General features: G+C 37.2%; 3 protein-coding genes across 6 annotated transcripts; 1 reads left to right on the forward strand and 2 right to left on the reverse strand.

The window, feature by feature from the left end:
• The first annotated feature begins 451 nt into the window (after positions 1 to 451).
• On the forward strand, positions 452 to 7,403 carry LOC140805839 (uncharacterized). Of its 3 annotated transcripts, none has more exons than XM_073162171.1 (10): positions 453 to 724; positions 819 to 3,632; positions 3,717 to 3,910; positions 4,004 to 4,075; positions 4,214 to 4,366; positions 4,460 to 4,623; positions 4,830 to 4,977; positions 6,594 to 6,716; positions 7,005 to 7,092; positions 7,176 to 7,403. In XM_073162171.1, the coding sequence occupies exons 2-10, from the start codon at positions 959 to 961 to the stop codon at positions 7,382 to 7,384; spliced, it is 3,825 nt and encodes a 1,274-aa protein (XP_073018272.1). In that variant the 5' UTR covers positions 453 to 724; positions 819 to 958; the 3' UTR covers positions 7,385 to 7,403. The 3 variants fall into 3 exon arrangements, with proteins under 3 accessions (XP_073018274.1, XP_073018272.1, XP_073018273.1); XM_073162172.1 differs by having other exon boundaries at positions 3,726 to 3,910; XM_073162173.1 differs by lacking the exons at positions 6,594 to 6,716; positions 7,005 to 7,092; positions 7,176 to 7,403 and adding an exon at positions 5,247 to 5,595 and having other exon boundaries at positions 452 to 724.
• Positions 7,175 to 9,386, reverse strand: LOC140805840 (peptidyl-prolyl cis-trans isomerase CYP28, chloroplastic). The gene is given in 3 exon segments (XM_073162174.1): positions 7,175 to 7,978; positions 8,638 to 8,758; positions 8,760 to 9,386. Coding segments are annotated over 3 exon segments (873 nt in total). The 5' UTR covers positions 9,303 to 9,386; the 3' UTR covers positions 7,175 to 7,769.
• Positions 9,387 to 11,636: 2,250 nt separating this feature from the next.
• LOC140805842 (uncharacterized) lies at positions 11,637 to 14,652 on the reverse strand. 2 transcript variants are annotated; one of them, XM_073162176.1, is made up of 5 exons: positions 14,416 to 14,652; positions 13,547 to 14,192; positions 12,491 to 12,897; positions 12,158 to 12,256; positions 11,637 to 11,987 (listed from the first exon to the last, which is right to left on the reverse strand). In XM_073162176.1, exons 1-5 carry the CDS (start codon positions 14,544 to 14,546, stop codon positions 11,774 to 11,776), a joined length of 1,497 nt encoding a protein of 498 aa, XP_073018277.1. In that variant the 5' UTR covers positions 14,547 to 14,652; the 3' UTR covers positions 11,637 to 11,773. The 2 variants fall into 2 exon arrangements, with proteins under 2 accessions (XP_073018277.1, XP_073018276.1); XM_073162175.1 differs by having other exon boundaries at positions 13,547 to 14,333.
• Positions 14,653 to 18,490: the final 3,838 nt, after the last annotated feature.

The following is an 18,490-nucleotide window of genomic DNA, read 5'->3' on the forward strand; positions in this document are numbered from 1 at the left end:
TTGAGTCATCCATGAAAAAATATTACTTTTTTATGCTAAGAGTATTACTTTTTATTATGAATATCGATAGGATTAACTTGTCTCACAGATAAAGATTCGTGAGACCGTCTCACAAAAGACCTATTCTAAAATGATTATGACAAAAACATTATAATAAAGAAAAAAAGTATCCGCCTTGGCCCCCTAATTGTTCATTTGTCCCGAATTTATTTTCCCAACCAATTTGTGTCGTTGTCCATAAAATGCAAATCCTACCAAATATATGAGTCACATCTACATAATTCTTCTATCTATAAATTTGTACATGCACCACTCCACGTGGCCCTAACTTTCCCCACTCTCACACAGCACATAATATTTTTTTTTAAAATAATAATAATTTTAATATTTAAAACCCAAGAAATTAAATAAATAATGATAATATTGTTTTTTTAAATGTAAAAATATTTATTTCTACTGGTCACCAAAATCTAGGCATTGAGCGGCACCTCCCGAGGTTCTCTTCCAGCTATCCTCGTTCGGAAGATTATTTTCAGGGAAATACAACTGTGTACTATCTGTACATATACACATTTGATTGATTATTATATTAGATTATATTCTGGGAAATTGGTGGGTGTTGAGCTCACCGAATCCAAGGCTGGTCTCCTTCCTTAGGCGTGGCGTCCCCAGGGAAATCTGGTGCTTCGGTGATTTGTCCATGATTTGAATCCGTGTGTTCTTGGTGGGTATTTTTTGTATTGATTTTGCGTTCAGTCTATTTGCGTTTGTTAGTGGTTTATCTTCTAATTGTGATTTTTGTTCCCTCTCTGTTTCAGCTTAATGGGTGTGATATAGACTCTCAGACTGAATACGAGTACGGAAGGCACCAAGTTTCATTGTGCTTTTGTAGATTTTGTACAAGATTCAATTTTTTTAGCGGGATTGCTTGGAAATTCAATAGTACATAGATTAAATTATGGCTTTGGATCAGAACTCAATACCCAAATCTTTGCGCCCGCTAAATATAGTACAAAATGTGCCCGAGGACCCGCGAATTACGCCTTCTGTGACTTCATCGGGGAAGCCCGTAGAAGGGTTTTACTCAAACTCATCTACCGATTTAGGGGGTAGCCCTGGATCCGGCCATGCTGTTTATTATCCTGCAACAGTTCCTGATGCTGGGTTTATAAATCTAGGTTTGAGCAACGCGGTTCCCGGAGTAGCTAGGTGGGTCCAGAATGTAATGCCACCGCCACCTCAACCAGGTGTTGTGGGTCCCGCAGTTAATTCAACAATAGGGTACACTTGTTCCCCTTACATGGGAACACGGGGCGTGGGCTCTGATCATACCAGTGATGAGGGCGGTGATGATTCTGTCTCAGGGCGGAAGGTTAAGTTTTTATGCAGTTTTGGTGGGAAAATATTGCCACGACCAAGTGACGGGACATTGAGATATGTTGGCGGACAAACTAGGATATTTAGTATAAGGAGAGGTGCAAGTATTGGCGAATTAGTTCAGAAAATGATAGATATTTGTGGGCAGAATGCGGTGATTAAGTACCAGTTGCCAGGTGAGGAACTTGATGCCCTAGTGTCTGTTTCAGGTCCTGATGATCTTGAGAACATGATGGATGAATATGAGAAGCTGATTGAGAGGTCTTCAGATGGGTCTTCTAAGTTGAGAATTTTTTTGTTTTCACCATCTGAGCTTGAGAGTCCCGCCCCCATGCATATTGTGGATCTTCAGGATGGTGGACAGAAATATGTGGAGGCAGTGAATGGGATTACGGATGGACCGAGTGTTGCTGGTCAAATTGCTAGGAAGGCGAGCATTGAGAGTGCTGCTTCTGCTCAGAATTCAGATTTGAGTGTTACTGAGGGTGCTGAGAGTTCTAGCCCTGCTCAGGGAGAGGCTCATGGTCTGCCATTCAACTGTGGATTTTCGCCCATGGGAAATCCTGGTGTGGCGATAGAGTCAAGTTCTAGAATGATGTATGCAGATCCTAATCCTGCACCACATATTGATCCTTCTGTAGGTCCATCTCCTGAACAAGAGTTAGAAAGACATGTCCCTCTTACTGCCTCCCATTCAGTTCAGGGGATGGCTTTTCCAGCTTCTCCTTACATGCAGGCTTATTTTGATTCTCATCGGGAAACTTTAAACCCTGCTGGCTATATGCAGCTTCCTTCTCAAATGGGGTTCCCTTCACAGATCTTGCAAACAGTGTCTCCTGTATACAGCCAACATCCCATCCCTACTGTAGCTCTACCTCAACAGTTTCCACCTTCTATGCATATGACAATGAATCCTTCCATCATGAATCCTGGTGCTGTTCCTTCCCTGATTCAGCCGCGACAAGTTCGTGTGGAGCATTATCCGGCAGAACATGCAGTGGCTCATAGGGTTGTCCAACTTCCAACTGAACAAGGCCATGGTGCACATCATGCTCAGGCTCCATCAATATATAATTGGCATCAAATTCCACATTCTGAGCAAATAACCTTCTCAGAGGGTAGCTTACCTCCGCAACCAGTTTTTGTTTCTGATGTAATTCCTAGATTTGAAGACTGTTATGTGTGCCAAAAAGCTTTGCCACATGCTCATTCAGATACAATAGCTCAGGAGCAAAAAGAATTTCCGTTAAGCACCTTGACTGACTCAAGATCAGTATATCATAGTCTGCACTTGGATGACCGAGGACGCGCAATAAATAGGCCTGCTGTAACTGGACCCCTTTCTGAAGGGTTCACAGAACAAGTAGCTGCTGGGGCATTGCCAAGAGTTGCAGGTAACGAGGATCCTGAAAGTGGATTTGTCCAGACAGAGGGAAGTGGGGTTTCGTGGAAGTTTGAGGAGCAGACCATGGATGAGAAATCTATTCATCAAAAGCCAGGAAATCCTGAACATTCTAAGGTGACATTTCCCCTTGGCATGACGGCGACTAGTGCCGTTCAATCTCCACTTGGTATGCTTGTGACTAATACTCCTCAATCAATGCAAGCGAATACTGTGCAGCCTCAACGCCAGGTTATACAGGGGACGGCAATTAGTGTGCCTCTGAATAATGATTTTGTTCCCGTTGGATGCACGCCATTGCAGACTTCAGATGATGTCTTTGGTGTATCCCCAGACCAATTTGCAAGTAATCTTGCAGGTGGAAATCCTAGAGACGATTCACCGGCATTTGATTATCTGAGACAAATCGATGGGAGATTGGAAAATCTCCATATACGCCCTTCTGAAATAATGGTTGGTAATGAGCAGGTCAAATCTGTTGCTGAGTCTACTAGAGAGAAAAACTTATTGGAGGTACAACAGAGGGACGACACTTCATGGATGCCGTCAAGAATGCCTGGTGATAAGGAAGCCGTTGCAGTCGAGGGAAATAGCACATCATCTATGTGTCCATCTTCTATGGTTGGAGAAATCCCAGACAACTCAGCATCTTTATTTAGCAACCAGGATCCCTGGAACTTACGGCTTGATTCTCATTTCCCTCCCCCCAGGCCTAATAAAATTATTAGGGAGTATGCAGGGCCTGGTAATTACTTGAATCCAGTGATAGAGACTCCAGTGGACAATGCATCTTACCAAACCAGAGGAAATCTGAATCAAGACTTCAATCTAAATCATATATCGTCCAATAAAGGTGAGAATCTATTCTCCTGTTGCATTTTGGTTCATATGGATCACTTGTGTGGTTACTCACGACCTTATCTTATTTTGGTTAAAGTTGAATCAGATGAATTGATAAAACAAGAACTTCAAGCTGTTGCTGAGGGTGTAGTTGCTTCTGTTCTTCACTCACCCGTCCCTTCAAATCCGGACCTATCACCAAATGCTTGGAGCGATTCTTCACCTATGACCCAGCAAAATGGTGAAGTTCAACCACCAACTGTAGAAATGCAGCACAGTGATAAATTTGAGGTTTGTGGTCGCCTCTTCTCTTTCTTGTATGAGCACCTGAATATGGGAATTATGTGCAACCGGACTCACCTGTTCGACAATTTTATCATTCAGGAAATCAAGGCCAAATTGCCAGAAAAGATAAACTTTGGGTTCCCTACATCTGATGGCATGGGTCGGTTGCAGGTATCCTTCCTTAAAAATGATATCTTTTTGTGATTCTTAAATAATGTAAGGATCAAATCTTACCATTTCATCCTTTGTTTTCTGTCCAACCTTTTCATTTTTCTTTTCCTTTCCTTTCCTTTTCTTTTCTTATGCCAGATTATAAAAAATAGTGACCTGGAAGAGCTAAGAGAATTGGGTTCTGGTACCTTTGGTACCGTTTACCATGGAAAATGGAGAGGTACGGATGTTGCAATCAAACGCATCAATGATAGATGTTTTGCTGGGAAGCCTTCAGAACAAGAACGCATGGTCAGTGATCTTGTACATCACTGTGATTATTTCAAACATCCAATCATTGCCTTTTTTCCCCCATTTTCATGCTTTGATTCATAAAATGATCAGAGAGATGATTTCTGGAATGAGGCAATCAAGCTGGCTGACTTGCACCATCCAAACGTGGTTGCTTTTTATGGGGTTGTGCTTGATGGCCCTGATGGTACAGTTGCGACTGTTACCGAATACATGGTGAATGGTTCATTGAGGAATGCCTTGCAGAAGAGTGAGAGGTAATAATTCATCAAATTGCATTGTAGTAGTTAATTACTAGATTTGTACCCAAGTCATGTGTTCTTTCTTAATGTGAGGTGTATATGCACATATCTTGTTATCTGAAATAAATCTTACATGCGAGTGCACAACCAAAATGTTCCAACTTTGGGTGTGCTAACTTACAAAAAACTAAGACATGAGTCATAACCCTTCTTGTATTCAGAATTCTTGACAAACGCAAGCGTCTTTTGATTTCCATGGATGTGGCCTTTGGGATGGAATACTTGCACGCGAAGAATATCGTACATTTTGACTTGAAAAGTGACAATTTATTGGTTAATCTTCGGGATCCACATCGCCCAATATGCAAGGTATATATCTGACATTTGTATCCATCTTACACAATTAGTTGTTCGTGTGTGTTAAAAAGTTCTTATTCTGCCACATCTCAATTTTAACCGTGTGGTCTCTATGTCATAAATATTAATGTGATGAAATTTTGATGGTTTGGTGTTGTGTATGTGTATGCTAATTTGTATGTGTGTGCATGTCAAACTTAATTGGAGCTTTGTACAAGCATGCAAGGCTGCTGCCCTTAGCTTGTTATGACGTTTGGCCAAATGATTGAACAATTGTACAGTTAAATCAAATGGGAACTTAGTAGATAGCTACAAGTTCTGATTGAATCTTGGATTGTGGAAGCTGTCACTGGGGATTTCTGTTGATGTGCTTTCAAATTTAGCTCTGGATTGATGGCCACTCAACAAATGATGACGATGATTATAATTTCTTATTAATAATTGACATTTGTGGCATTGGCTTCCAAAAAGTCGTCATAATCATAGCTAAAACCCAGTGCTACAATTGCATGGATTGGAGAATTAATGGCAGCAATGAGCTAGATGGTTTCACTACTATTATGGACAACTTTGCACATTTAAAATTATACAGTAACCTTCTATTAGCTTCGAGCCTCCAAACCAATCTGGTATTGCAATCAGCTTAGCTAAGCTAAATGTTGTTATTCTATTTCCAGCTTGTTGACATGGATATAGAGAATTGCATTGAACATAATTTCAGACCAGAATGGGTAGACTAGGAAAAGTTAATTTTTCCCATGAGTGGAATCAGCAAGATGGAGGGGAAATTTTGTGGTGCACCAATGAAAACCATGTGACCATGCGTGAGACATGAAGTTTCATTCTGGAAAATTTCGATATTGTTTTGTTGTAGCTTAAAGCTCACTATTTAAGCTACTTAGTTTGTTTAAAGATGACTGCTTCATAGTGGTTTTAGTTTAGTTGTATTTGGCTTTTTATGTCATTAGGCTCAAGAATCTTAATTGTATGTAAAGGCAATGTAATGGTAGGGGGAGAACAGAATTGGGAAGGAGAGTAGAGGGGGACTGGAAATAGAAGAGAGAAAATATCAATAGTTTTGTTGGTCAAAACCTGTTTCATGTGATCAAGTGGACAATTTATGGGCCTATTATCTTAACTAAAAATAAAAAGAAAATCGACAAATGACTACTAATAAAATGCATAAAATAAAACATTTCGCGCAATAAGTCGATCAATTTTACAACTTCGCCTTCTGTATATGCCTAAGATGGGTTTATGATGTTCTTTATTTATGCTCTACCGCACATAATTTGATAAATAAAAATGGAAGTGGATGGTGTACTAATTTACTGATGATACATGCAAAAGGAAGTGTGCACTTGGATAATACGAGTCGCGAGAAGCCTGATCGAAAGTAGTCCAAGTACATCATTCTATACCCTGAAATTACCTTGATATAATATATTTTATGAATCAGCAGACAGGTTTGCAAATCTAAGTTTGGCTTCTCCTAGCTAGATTTTGTGCATTCAAATTTGTTCTCAAAAAACCTTTAGTTTTCGTCCTCCATGCACCCTTCATGGTTAGGGGAAAATTCTGTTTAAATTCCCATCATGTGTCTGTGTTTTATTAGTCTTCATTTGTAGGTTGGTGATCTGGGGCTGTCCAAGGTGAAATGCCAGACGCTAATTTCCGGTGGTGTGAGGGGAACACTTCCATGGATGGCACCAGAACTTCTTAATGGCAGCAGTAGCCTTGTTTCCGAGAAGGTTTTTCGTTTGATTCTTTTTCAACTCCGAAGATCATTACACTTTACTAACCAACAACTTGGAACCAAATCTGTAATTTCATTCAAGACCGAGAGATGTTTCCATGTAAAACGTTTCCTAAGGGGTGAATTCTTCGAAAACGTAAAAAAATATTCAAAAAAGACTGTCCTGAAGGGCGATCAAAGACGTCATTTCTAGATTATTAATTTTCAATCGATAGGCCCTGAACCCGCATCGATCATCGATATTTCTTTAAGTTGGATGTTATTCTTATGGCTTCATTTGCAGGTTGATGTGTTTTCATTTGGAATTGTAATGTGGGAGCTTCTAACCGGAGAAGAACCATACGCAGATTTGCACTATGGAGCCATCATCGGTATGGCATTCGTACATTTCTAATACTACCCTTTTTGTACCAAACAAATTTGGTTAGCTTATGAATCATTCATGATATGATAGGTGGTATTGTGAGCAACACGTTGCGTCCGCCTGTGCCTGAACCATGTGATCCAGACTGGAGAGATCTAATGGAGAGGTGCTGGTCATCTGAACCATCGGAGAGGCCAAATTTCACGGAGATTGCTAATGAATTAAGGGCCATTGCGGCTAAACTCCCTCCTAAAGGACAACAGCAGGTTTTGTCAACAAATTCTCAAGTCAAAAGCTGATTCTAAGATGTATTGTCTGAATTTGTATTGCGGAAACTTGGCATGGAAGATGAATCCACACGTTTAGCTCCAAATACTGATAGAAAAGAGAATAGGAAGTTATAAATTCAAATACTGATATTTGGATCTCAAATATGTTCAACCAACCTAAAAGAAAGCCTGTGACCACCTCCGTTTCACCTGCGGAACACAACCAAATCGGAATAATCTCACCCGCACTTTATTTCTTTAGCTAATCTAAGTCTGAAATCTTGTTTGGTTTCTTCGTGGTTTGAGAGAATAAATGCAGCTGAATGTCGCAACAGTACACGGATCGATTGTGCTCGAGAGAAAAATTTCAAATACATATGCATACCAAAAAATGCAACATACAAGCATGAAGAAATCAAGGTAGAGTTGGGGACAGGGTAGGTTTTGCAACTAAAAGTTCACCACAATCACTGATGTACAATGTCTTAAGAGGTCTGTTCCAGGTTGCACGAGCTGTTCTAGCTCTTTCATCCCCTATGAACTCCGCAAATTCGTTGTATTGGCGGATTCTTTCAGATGGTTTATAAGTCGGAATGGAAGCCACGGCTGTGACCACATCAAGTCCTGTAGGAAGGCAGCCTTATGTTTAAAAGCATTCTGATAGCATGTAAACAGAGCCCAAACAGAAGTTTTGCGCCATGTTTCAACATAAAAACAGTTTATCATCAGCAAACTCGTCGCGAGCATCGCGAGCATTTTCTCGTGGGCTATCAACAGACTGACTACCAAGTATTCTAGGCGCTTATATGCATTTCAATTGGAACTATTTGGCAGTAAAAACAGTCGAGCAAAAAACAAGATTTACTCATCCTCAAGTTAACTTCTATGCTAGAAAAATACGAGGGATGTATCGAGTAGTCCAAGAGGCATGAAGCTTGAATCGAGACACAGCTGATGCGCCAAGAAGAAAACTACAAAAGGTAAAATCATCAAGAAGTCCAACGAAATGAAGCTTTTATCACAAATTTTTTAGATGGATTGAATTAGAAATTAATCAACTATGGATTCAACCATCAGTCTTGATCTCATTCAGGACCAGGATTCATGATTTTAGGACAATCAGGAATATACCAAGAAAACGGATAAAGGTAGCAACAATTTAGTTTACAGGTTCAAAAATATAAAGATCACAATTTTAGACCTGGATATAAATATGCAATAAGATTGAAGCACCAGGAATTTAGCTAAATAACGAAAGATAGAAGAAATGAAACTGAACTCACCTTCAAGAACTGACCCAAAAACAATGTTGTTTCTATCAAGCCGAGGACACGGTCCAGGACCAGTGGTAATCAAGAATTCCACATTATGATAGTTGGTATTCAGCTTCAAATCATCGTCGTCAGTCATTCTCCGACAAGCACAATGAAACCACACCAGGCCGCGAATGCTCCAACAGAAAAGCTTTGGAATCAACAGTCTCCGTATTTCTAACCAACTGTACAGGCGGCGTAACTTCCCCTTTATCCTTCCTCCCCTGCCGACCCGCCGCAAAGAATTCTCCGGGAAATATCTTGTGAATCAAAGTGCCCTTGTAACTGGAGCCGGAGGAGCCTGTGCACATGGCTTTGAAATTGGAGACAGTGATTGGGAGGAGATTGCCATAGAGTCCGAGGACGAGGCGGCCGAAGGGCTCCGAATCGGTGCAGAGGGATAGGTCGTACTCACCTAGCGTACGGCTCTGGAAGTAAGACGGGCAGAGGCTGAGGTCCAGGAAGACCCTGTCGGTGATTGAGGTGTCTGGGGAGGCGGCGGAGGATGATAGCGGGGTGAAGAAGGGGAGAGCAGTGGAGAGGTACAGGAGGGAGCGGCGACTGAGTGGAAGCTTTTGGTGGCAGCGGAGGGGCGGAAGCGATGTCGGAGTGGTGGGGCAGTAGGCGCAACGCATGGCTACAGCATCATACGGTGGAAAGCAATGCTTGAATGGCTACACTTCGTTGGAATGGTAATTTTGCGGATAATATTTTTCTGGATAATCCACTAATATGTAAATTTACATCTATTTGTGGAGGAAAATATAATAATTTATATGAATTATAATATGTTACAATGTAATTTTAAGAATTTTCAAAATATCTCTTTTTTTACTTCTTATTTTCAAAATATCTCTTTTTTTAGTTCTATTTTATTCATGAAAAATTAAATTTATTTAAACAAAATCTAAAAAGAAATCTATTAATTTTTCGATTTTATTTTATTTTTTACAAGAATATTTATAAAAAAAAATTTAACCAAGAAAATCTAATTTCTGTGAAATTAATTGACATATATTATTAATTTTTTGTTAAGAAAGTTTTTTAAACAAGACGATATCAAATTTCTGGTTCCATCGTATATGGTAGTTGATGAAACACTTGTACTCCTATTTTTCAAGACATTTGGAGCTAACACGCATGCATGCCTTGTATGTGAAATATTGTCTCCTTCTGAACGTATGTATCAAGTGCAAAGCTCGAATAAATTTCAGAAAGAGACAAGTTAGCTCCACCATTGTGGCAACAAATGTCTAGAAAAATCGGAAAAGAGACCGAGTAAAACAACCAAATACACTAAGATAATAATCGTAAATGCTTGAAGAAAAGCAAAAACTACCTAAATTTTTCTGTTTTCAGTATTTTCGGAAGCACTAGAAAGGCCTAACCGCCATGAACACATCATATGAATCTGAATGTTCTACCATATTAAATTTGGTTACAGGGAGCCAGGCCCGCAACTTGTCTTCTTCGTTTGTGTCTGATGGTTCCTCGGTGCTAAAAAAATAACCTTCAATTTTTCAGAAACGTAAATTTGATGCATTGTTCACATCATGTTTTGAGTTTGTAATAATGGAGAAATTGAATACACAGTAAAAGGAAACACTCCTGGAGTTATTTTCTTCCTCCGGATCACAAGGGCCTACAAGAATCTATCTAAAAAATGGGGGGAGGAAAAGAAATTAAAGGGAGTTAAGAAAAGAATCTAACCATTTGTTAAGCTGCTCAACAATTTAACTGAATCCCCACTTTTGCGTTCCCTACCCCTAACTGATGAATTAAAAATATTAGAATACTGAGAAGAGATGGGAGAAGCTGATACAGAAACAACCCAATCTTTCCTGATTTTTCGTTTGGGGAATGAAAGGGTCCTCTGTCAGAGAACCGAAATGTGAACATTTGTTATTCAAATTATGCAGTGCGCATGAACAATTGCGATGATATGGCCTCCGCTCAATCTTCATGTCACACACCGATAAGCTTCCGTCGAAGACACACAAGAACATCATGTCTGCTGATCCGGTGCCCATTCTTCTCTCTCTTTACTTTCTACTGAGCGTGCCGTTTGCAGTACTTCATGTTTACTCAAGGATTTATATAGGAGAAAAGGGTTTATTGACTGATGATAATAACCATGGTGATGTAGGAATAACCTAGAGATTGAGGGTGTCCATTTGGTATAGAGAATTTTAATTAGGGAATCACTTAGTTCTGTTTGACAAAGTCCCGACACTTTTTACAAGGGAAAATCTTGATTCCTACTTGTGGGGAAGCATGAAGAAAGTCACCTTGTTTTTGTTTCCATTAGTTTGGAAATATGTTTGCTCATAGGATGCTCGATTTTCTACAGAACTAAGGATCTTGTGCTTTACTATGTCTTCACTTGATTCCATCATCAACATTTCTACAATTTTTACTTCGTCGATGTTAATTCCTTTACTTCCTACATACGTTTTATCAACTGATTTCTAAAAAGAGGTTTTTGTTCTAGAATTCAAATGGATTCCCCACTGTAATATTCGTTTGTCCTACGTTATCAACAGTCACGAAACCAAACAAGTGATCCGCAATAGTTCTTTTGGTTTCATCCTGATCCCACTAAAACAAATTCTTGTCTCCCCCATCGTCTACTACTTATATCAAATATTATGAGACAATGTGAATTCAATCAAGAATATTGTTTTCAATAATAATAAAACTATCTTTTCTTCAATCCCGTGGTTTTTATTTCCAAGTGCATCATCGATGATGCTTTTGGGCTATGTGTTAGTTTAGTCTTTTCCCTAGTTTTGACCGCACATACTTGTCAAATTGGTTGTTTACAAAGCTTCCCTGTAACAGAAAACTTGGGCCTTGATGTGACTAACTTGCCTTTCATGCGATGCCATGGTTATTACTCGTAGTCCCGTTTTCCTTGAAAAAAGATTAATCAAGCCCAAAAAAGGAAAACATTTATCGCTTAAACAGCATAAACAAGAAAACATTTACTTCAAGAAGTTAATGTGGCTTACACGTCTAAACGAACAACATCAATTTCATGCATATAGCCATAAATAAGATAACATATGGACCAACATGGTTAAAGCTCAAAACGGAAAGTATTTTTCTACGACGGAGTCCAAATGTAAACCTGGCCTCCACTTGTAGCCCCGGCAAGCATCCCAACGTTGCACGGATGGGCATCAAAACGGCATGAAACAGCAGAAACCAGTTCACTTTCCAAGGTAGTGACAATTTTTTCACTGGCAACAGAGATGACATCAATTCCTCTCTTCATATTACCAATGAAGACATATGAGTCATCCCAACCCCATATACCTCTGATCCAAATCATAAAAAAGGAAATGAGAATTACTGACGATTTCTTCATATTCAACCCACCAAGATTACAACTTAAAGAAATCAAACTCATGTTGACAATATATAAATCATCCATAAAATTGAAAGTAACCTGTAACCTTCACTTTTGTGACTGAAAGAAACGTCTTACCTAAATTTGGACTTCAATCTTCCTGTTTGGTTATAATGAAAAACCATAGATGTGTCCTTGTAATTTGGACCACTAAATAAGCCAACAGTGTTATCCATGCTGCATAAACAGATGAAAATACACAAAAATTTCAAGAACTTGTTCAAACAGATATGATCAAAGCCACCGAATGAGCACGAAGAAGATTCCAAACAGCAGCTTGAAATTTAAGAGGCGGAACATATTTTGCAGTATACATTCTAATTGATTATGCATTCAACCAAGAACTCGACAAAAATGACAACGTTCATATTAGTTAGCCTTAATATGTAAGAAAGATAACCCCGTACGAACCTTGTAGTTGCCAGACACTTCCCAGTTGGTGAAAAGTAAGCAGATTGTATGGCTCTTTTATGCTTAATAGTCTGCAGGGGCTTTGGTTCATCTGCACTCAAGAGTCTCAAATCCCAAATGCAAGCAGTGCCATCTGTGGAGCTCGTAGCCATGAGATTACTGTTTTCTAAGTTAAAGTCTATGGTGTTAATCTTATCTTCATGCAAATCACATGAAGACGCGGATTTTGCTGCTCTCAAATCCCATATCTGGATTCCTCCTCTGCCTTCACTAAAGTATAAGGACTTGTTGTCGTGTGGATTTAGGGTCATAGAGTATATAGTGTATTCACTGGCATAAACCATATCGAACACCTCTTTCTCAACATCTAATAACCGCACAAACCCATCATAGCAAGAACTGTACAACTGCAAAAGTCAAAATAAGGAAATTTCAGTGCTCCAATAATAGTAAACAGATCTAAACGCACGAATATCATATTGAGATGCAAGCAATACTGGCCGACCACCTCACAGAACATGAACGATGTGTGCTGTAATGCAGGGCAAATGTATGTCCTAAACTACATGCTTAACAAGTACAAAAATAAATTTTTTTCCGGTTAGTGCATCCACAAGATAGTTCCTGCGTCAACATTGTTTTACTTCTTGAGGCTTATATACAGAAAGAACGGTGTCTTAAAAAACCATTCCGATGATTAAGAGTTTATTTTACCAATATATCATTTCACATTAATCAGTCTTATCCCAGCTTCTCAGACCAACCACTGCAAGGACGATCTATGTTTCGAACAAGTATCTTACATTGATTTGTTTTAAAAAAAAGTTTAGGATATGAAACAATATTCTATAAAAATCATGATTGGTGGTTGCAACTCCATTCTACTTCCTTTCCGGAGTCATACTTAAAAGTGAATGAATAAATGAAAACATAGCAGATGATTGTTTAGCCTTAAACCCAATCCTTCAGATTTAGGCAAAAAATATATAAACATAAAAAGAACCAAATATATAGCTATCACTGTATCACATAAAAAGCATCATGATATGTGCTCACCTTTGATATGGAAAATGGATCTATCACAATACCAGAAATTGGTCCCGTATGTGGGTGGTAAACATAAATCCCCCCATCATCTTCTTCTTTTGCTTCGACATTCCAAAACCCGATATTGCCATCCTTGTTCCCTACCACAACCATTTGCATATCAAGAGTTGGAAAAAACCTAAAATTCAAAATTTTCCCAGTCACCACCCTTGCTATATTCTCTTGCTTCAATTTCAGGGCATCTACACTAACTGAACTGTACACCCTTTTCCGCCCCTTTAGCTGCTCAAATGGTTCGCTTCTCCTCAAAGTTTCAATGGAATCAACGGGAAATTCATCACTCTCACGCAAAAGGGATTTTTCAGAGCATCTTAAAATGGTTGAAACAAGAGTCCTGTCTGAGGAATTATCACTGGTGCGTGTATCTCTCATTGCAAGGGGGACTGGTTCATAAATGGAATATGTACATGTGGCGGTAGTTTTCAATTTCGGAATTTTCTTCGTCTGATTGTCGTCATCGTTATAATATTTCAAGCCACCAGCAGTAGATGCGTCAGTAGGCACTCCAAGTTTCCTCAAAGACCGTCGTAGCACCACAGTGGCTTCGTTTTTTGGTTTCTTTGTGGGACTACTTTTATAGGATTTACACTGAGCTCTGCGATGGCGCGGGTTTAATAAATGATAGATTAGTACTAAATAAAATTTAGGTATATTCAAAAGGCACAAAATACAAAAGAAGCCATTTTTCCACAAAGTGACACAAAGAGCGACGTCTGCACTTCCTCGAACAGGAGATCTACAGTCGTGAACCATATACCAATCAATCCCAACAACAATGTTACCCATAAAAACACTTATAAAAGGAGGAAATCAGAAACCTTTGGCGTTTGGCGGCGGAGAGTTCGTTCACTCTAGACTGAATCTTCAGTGCCGCCAACATCTCGCCGTTGCGCTTCATGTTCTCCAGTCGCCTCCGCTCGTATTCCGTCATCTTTTCACGCTCAGCCATTTCGCTTCTTGCTTGCGCTGTAATCGGCGCACGAGTTTAGGAGATAACATACGCGGCTGCGCGCGTTATCAGAAATGAAATTGGCGGGAAGAATGTTCGATTACGTGGCAAGTGTACGGACATTGCCATAATAGGACCGCGGTTTGCCTAGTTAATTAATTTCTTAAAAAAATATATATTATATAACAAATAAATAAAGCCTTCCGTTGAAATTCAATTTTTTGGGATGTATTCAATGTGAGAAATTTATTGATTTTTATTGATTTTTGTAGATTTTAAAAATCTAAAGGTATTCAATCAAGACTTTTGCATAGTCTATAGAAGTCTTGTGGTATTCAAAATAGACTTTCATAGAGTTTTAAAAACTCAAGTGGTATCCAACATTGACTTTTAAAAACTCTATAAAAGTCTAGATGTATTCAAATTTCAATAGACTTTTAATAACTCTATGAAATTCGTCAACATACAAAAATTAAAGCCTAAGGTACAACTATAAATTGTTAAAAATTGTATTTGGTTCAACCCAAAGATTTGGATTGACTTTTAAAACTTCTAACTCATACACAAACTATTTATTTCTCTCTCTGTCGCTTCACATCACTTCTCTTCTTATCTTCTTTCCTCTCGTCTATCTCTATCACTCTATTAAATTTTTGAAATGTATCTCTATATTTTCATATTTTCTTATCATTTTTTTTCATTTTTTGACTGATTTTTCATTTAATAATTTTTTATTTTAATATCATCAGAAATTTTGATTTTTCATTTAATAATTTTTTATTTTAATATCATAAGAAATTTTGAATTTTAGATTTGATTTTGTGATTTTTAATTTATGATTTATATAAATTAATGTAATATTCAATAAAAATAAAAGATGATCCACATAATGATAAATAATATTTTTTTCACATATATATTATCAATTCAAAAACAATATTACAGATTAATCAATTGATGTATTTGAAAAATTTACAAATATACATACAAACCCACATATATACATATATAAGGATTAAATAATTTAATATTTAAATAAGTAAATTTACTTATTAATATAAATATTGAAAAAATATTTCAAACTGAATATGTTATATATGTCAACTAATTATTAGTTCATAATATGTTATAATTAAGTATAAAATTTATAAAATTCTATATAAAAAAAAATTTCCACAAAAGTCTGTAAAAATCTTGTAAAAAAGTCTACGTGAATCCAAGTAAATCTGTTTATAAATCTGTAAAATTCTGTATAAGTCAATAAAAAATCAATCAAATTCATAAAAGTCTATAATTTGAAAAAGTCATTAAAAGTCATCAAAGTCTAAATTGAATACACCCCACTAAATTTACTTATTAATATAAATATTGAAAAAATATTTCAAACTGAATATATTATATATGTCAACTAATTATTAGTTCATAATATGTTATAATTAAATATAAAAAAAAATTCCACAAAAGTCTATAAAAATCTTGTAAAAAAGTCTACGTGAATCCAAGTAAATCTGTTTATAAATCTGTGAGATTCTGTATAAGTCCATAAAAATCAATCAAATCCATAAAAGTTTATAATTTGAAAAAGTCATTAAAAGTCATCAAAAATCTAAATTGAATACACCTCTTTAGTTTATTTGAGAAATTAAATATCTATTTTTACACTTTTAAGTAGCTAAACAACACTATAACATATATATACATACATACATACATATATATATATATAAATTAACAATTTGTGAGATTGCCAATGAAAAATGGTATTAATTGATAATAATCATCATTTCTAATAATAATATATGAAAAATGGTATAAATTTCAAGTTTGAAGCAGGAGTAATGACACTAAAAGTTAGTTAATTGTTTAGAAAAAGAAATATGGATTAAATGTGCAATCTCAATTGATGATTTATTTATTTTCTCTAATAATAATATTCACAATTTAAAATGAAACTTGAAAATACACAGGATCAATCCCAAAATAGATGTAAAAATTTTGGAATTTATATTATTAGAGACAAACTCGATCCTACGAATGCCTAAAATTTTAATTCAAACATTCTTATTTCCACGGCTCTTCCGAAAAATAACTATCACTATGTTCCTCTCTTGTTTGACACACAAGGGTGTGTTTGGTTGGGTGGATTAAATAAGGATAGATTAATAGTCCAATATTTATCGTTAAAATTTTAAGATGTTTTAATAATCATTTTGACCCGGTTTAAGATCCAATTTTATTAATCAAATAGTTATCCATAAAATTAGATCTTAAACCGGGTCAAAATGATTATTAAAACAACTTAAAATTTTAACGATAAATATTGGACTATTAATCTATGCTTATTTAATCCACCCAACCAAACACACCCACAGTGTATTGTTGTTGGATGGTTTTGTTGTCCAGTGCCTTTAGCTTCATTACCGATTCGACATGTCTCTTTAGAGTATGGAGCTCTCTCAGCTTGTTGTAACATGTTTCATGTAGGACTATTATCAAGACAAAGCTACAATGATGTTTAAATCAAAAGGATCGTGCATGATTCCCAAGTTTTCGAAAATTTTGAACTATATTGCGTCGTGTTGATAAAGTCCACAAGATGAGCAGCCATGCCAAAAAAGGACGTGGACACCAATGGCGATAACCACAGCCTCGAGCTCGCCTTGTTTTCATGTGGAACCGGAGAACACTCCGTCATGGTGTTACAGGAAGGGATTCTCCGGTGAGGGCCGGTTGATTGATCTTTAAAGGATCACCCTTCCAAGAGATGAGCATCACCTTGGATAATGTTTGATTAAATGTATTGGATTGTGAGGTTTATGGGCTTTCCATGTGAGTGAATAGAAATTTGGAAATGTGAGTTTGTCCCACATCGATAAATAAAGTGGTATAGATAAGTTTATATTGTGTTACACTTTATGGAGGTGTAACAATGAATAGTCAAGAGGCGCTCTCTCGCGGACGCGGCACAGGGGGTGAAAATCATGGGCCCGATTTGAACTGGAAAAAGGTTGACTTGTGTGTGCAAGTGTGTACGAGCGCGACCTGGCCGGTACAGGGGGTGCAAATCACCATGAGCCCGATTTGAACTGAAAAAAGCTTGACTTGTGTGCAAGCGTACGAGCGCAACCTGGGTGCGTCGAATGTCGGACCGATCAAGACAAAAATCGCTTAGCAATCGGCTTGGAGTTCGACTCGGTAAAAAATTCGTTTGAGATCATTCAATTAAGCTCCAGAACTCAAGCTCAGCTAGTTTTTTGGGTCATGATTTTTTGCCAACATTACTATATTATTAAACTGTGCGCTATTGAAATCAACACTTCCTAAATTCTCATATATTAGTTGACTTTTTTCCAGTAAAAGATAATCGACGAGCTCTAAAACGAGCTTGTTTAAAGACCTCGAAAACGAGTCTGTTTAACGAATCAAACTACAAGCAGACATTAATATTGTTTATGGTTCAAAGAGAAAAACTTAAAATTCTGCTCAAGAACTGTGAATCTGCTGCTATTTAATATTAAATTGCTGATACGCCCATCATTAGCAAACTTTGCCATTTGATTTTGCATATAGCTTGTGCTGAGAGAATTCTTGTTTTGTTAGAATTATGTATTATACAGTTATCTTTTTGTCAAAAGATCACTTGGAGACTGGACCCTAATTATTTGTTATCGTGGGATAATGAAATCATAACTTAAATTGTTAGATTTGTACATATGATTTCATAAATGATTTTAGTGGGTGAAAATGATTTTAGTGGGTAAAAACCCTAAAGTACTTTCAATCTTTATGCATATTTTAAATAATTTCCTCAGAAAAATATTTTTTGTAATTTTCTTAGAAGATATATTAATTGTTCATATAATCACGATGAATTAGTACTTCCCCGACAGGAATCGGAAATTTTACAATCGGAATATGAAAACTTTCCCATGTTGAACAACGTA

Source organism: Primulina eburnea, chromosome 11 (assembly GCF_022965805.1).
Source record: "Primulina eburnea isolate SZY01 chromosome 11, ASM2296580v1, whole genome shotgun sequence".
NCBI classification, from domain to species: domain Eukaryota; kingdom Viridiplantae; phylum Streptophyta; class Magnoliopsida; order Lamiales; family Gesneriaceae; genus Primulina; species Primulina eburnea.